The 2,748-nt window shown below is 44.7% G+C and overlaps 1 protein-coding gene across 2 annotated transcripts in view; it reads right to left on the bottom strand.

Moving 5' to 3' along the window:
* The window catches only part of Nsfl1c (NSFL1 (p97) cofactor (p47)), a 17,292-nt gene that overhangs the window by 10,869 nt on the left and 3,675 nt on the right, over positions 1-2,748 (bottom strand). For both annotated transcript variants that reach the window (XM_013011043.1, XM_013011042.1), the window contains exon 3: positions 1,018-1,092. In XM_013011043.1, the coding sequence (XP_012866497.1) occupies positions 1,018-1,092 (75 nt within the window). The remainder of the gene's footprint in view (positions 1-1,017; positions 1,093-2,748) is intronic.

The raw sequence follows: 2,748 nt of genomic DNA, 5'->3' as shown, positions 1-2,748 counted from the left end.
CCTCAGCTCTTCAGCTCAAGGCAAGCGCTCTACCATTTGAGCTACAGCGCCACTTCTGGTTTTCTGGTGGTTTATTGGAGATAGGAGTTTCACAGTCTCTCCTGCCCGGGCTGGCTTTGAACTGCGATCCTCAGATCTAAGCCTTCTGAGTAGCTAGGATTACAGGCGTGAGCCACCAGCGCCCAGCTACTTTTGTATTGTTTTATCCTATAAAAAGTGCCAGTGGTTCATGCCTGCAATCCTAGCTACTCAGGAGGCTAAGATACAAGGATTGTGGCTCAAAGCCAGCCTGGCAGGAAACTCCATGAGACACATATCTCCAATTAACTATCAAAAAAGTTGGAAACAGGGGCTGGGAAGGTGGCTCAGTGGTAGAGTGCTTGCCTTGCATGCCTGAGGCCCTGGGTTCAATTCCTCAGCACCACATAAGCAAAAAGAAAAAAGCCGGAAGTGGTGCTGTGGCTCAAGTGGTAGAGCGTTAGCCTTGAGCTGAAGAGCTGAGGGACAGTGCCCAGGCCCAGAGTTCAAGCCCTACGACCGGACCCCAAAAAAAAAAAAAAAGTTGGAAACGGAGCTATGGTTCAAGTAAGTGCTAGCCTTGAGCACAAAAGCTCAGAACAGTATCCAGGCCCTAATTTCAAGCTGCAGGATTGGAGTGCACAAACATATACAAATAATTTTAAAAAGTAAAAGCTAGAAAGAAATACACCAAAAGTATAAACACAAGCTTATGTCTGGGTTGTGGAATGACTTCTCCTTTCTTACTGGTTTCCATGAATAATATTTCTCTGTATTTTAGCAACTAAAAACAAACAACCCCCGCCCCCCCCCAAACCCTAAAACAAACCAACTCAGAACATGACAAAATAAAACAAGCACAGGGACGGGGATCACATGTAAGCTGCAGTGACTAGTAGTGTATCGCTCCTACAGTAGCAATGGCCAACTGTAATAGCACATGTTCCATGTCCTGTTCTAGGTCATTAAGGTACTACTGTGGGCTCCCAACAGACTTACCTCTGGCCCTCCTCTTCTTCCTCATCTTCATCTTGGTCATGAATAAGGTCTCTGAAGGAGGTCACCCTATTATCACTAAAGACAGAAAGGAACAAAATTATTTCAGGAAGAGTTAAAAGAAAGGTAATGCCCATTGTTAGCTACTAAATGAAGATACTAAGGGTAAGAATCTGTGTGAGGTGGTGGGTGAGAAGAGCATGTGTTTGGAAGGCAAAGCCCCCAAGTTTATAACCAAAATGATGTGGCATTTATTTCTTTGAGTTCCTCAGGACTGAGCGAGCATACATTAGAAAGTGCTGAGGTACAGTAGCATCTGGGCTGTTCTAGGAGTGATGAAATGGGGTAGCCTCTGATCACTTGTTTACCACTAACTAGTTTTAAGTCCTGACGAAATGCTTATATGCCTGGGACTGAACTGACTACTGGAACTATAAGGAAACCCAGCACAGTTCTCACAGGTTGGTGGTCACAGGTGGCCAGGCAGCTATCCACTGCAATGCTCAGGAATAGGAGCGGTCACAGAGGAAATACACCAGGTCTCATGGACACTAAGATTCTCAAATCTCTTATTCAGGGTTGTGTTGAGAGGGGACTTACAAAAAAACACATCAGAAAAACATCATGTTTGGATGGCAGGCAAGCAAATGGGTGGAGGAAAGGTGGTAGGGCTAGGGAGGAAAGGGGACAGTAAGTATAGCCTCACAGAAAGCTGCATATGCAAATGAGACGAGAGAACATCACAGTGAAAGCAGGACCAAGAGTCAAGGAAGAGAGACCAATCCATGTGATATATACATGCACACCTACAGTTTCAGGTAATCTAAAGATCTTCTCCTGCCCTTTCTACTCTCTTCTTAGGGGGCCAGAAGCTCCACTCAAAGGAGGAGCTTGCTGACTGGGTACTGTTCTGCAGAAGCAGTAACAACTTGAAAAAATGGTGAGAAGATGGCATAGGGAATAGAGAGGGGTCAGCAGCCTTAACCTGCTTCACCTCTCCTGAGAATGGAGTCAGTTCCTTGTAGACAGGGCAAAAAGCAATTATGTCCTCCTCATTCCTTTGTTTTGGCTTTATCCAAAGTCATCACCAAATCTAAGGTATAACCAAAGTGATAAGGCAAGGTCTTTAGGTCTGAATGTGTGTCCAGTCTCTTGTTCCTTCCAGGATTAATGTTAAACTGTATCTCCTTCACAAGACACACAGTACTAAGTGCTTTGTAAGTATTAATTCATGTCATTTGCCATGTGGCAGATTACCATTTTCAGGAAAGCTGAACAACTGAAGTAAGGAAACTCCCCAAGATCACAAAACTGTGGTGGCAGAGTTGGATTTGAACCTGGGCAACCAGCCTCTTGGGCCTGCCCTTTCTCTAATAAATTACTGCCATGACAGGACTTTGGGATTATTGGAGGAGAGAAGTAAGCAAGTGACTGGTATTAGAGATCAAGTTTCAACTGAGATCTGAGGATCACCATTCAAAATCAGACAAATCTAAGACACTCTTATCTTCAACTAGCCAGCAAAAAGCCACTAGTGAAAGTGTGGCTCAAGTGATGAGTGCCAGCTTTGAGTGGTAAAAGCTGAGCAACAGTGTGAGGTCAGGCACACCCCCTTCTCTCTGTGGCTAAAACATATCAAACACACACACACACACACACACACACACACACACTTCTCTGGCTAAAACATATGCCCAAGAAATAATGGGCTGAAGCAAGAAGGGATGTCCCAAG

The sequence above is a fragment of the Dipodomys ordii genome, unplaced genomic scaffold (assembly GCF_000151885.1).
Source record: "Dipodomys ordii isolate 6190 unplaced genomic scaffold, Dord_2.0 Scaffold13, whole genome shotgun sequence".
NCBI lineage: Eukaryota > Metazoa > Chordata > Mammalia > Rodentia > Heteromyidae > Dipodomys > Dipodomys ordii.
The sequence above is the reverse complement of the archived record's forward strand: the minus strand, read 5'-3'. Positions and strand labels throughout refer to the sequence as shown.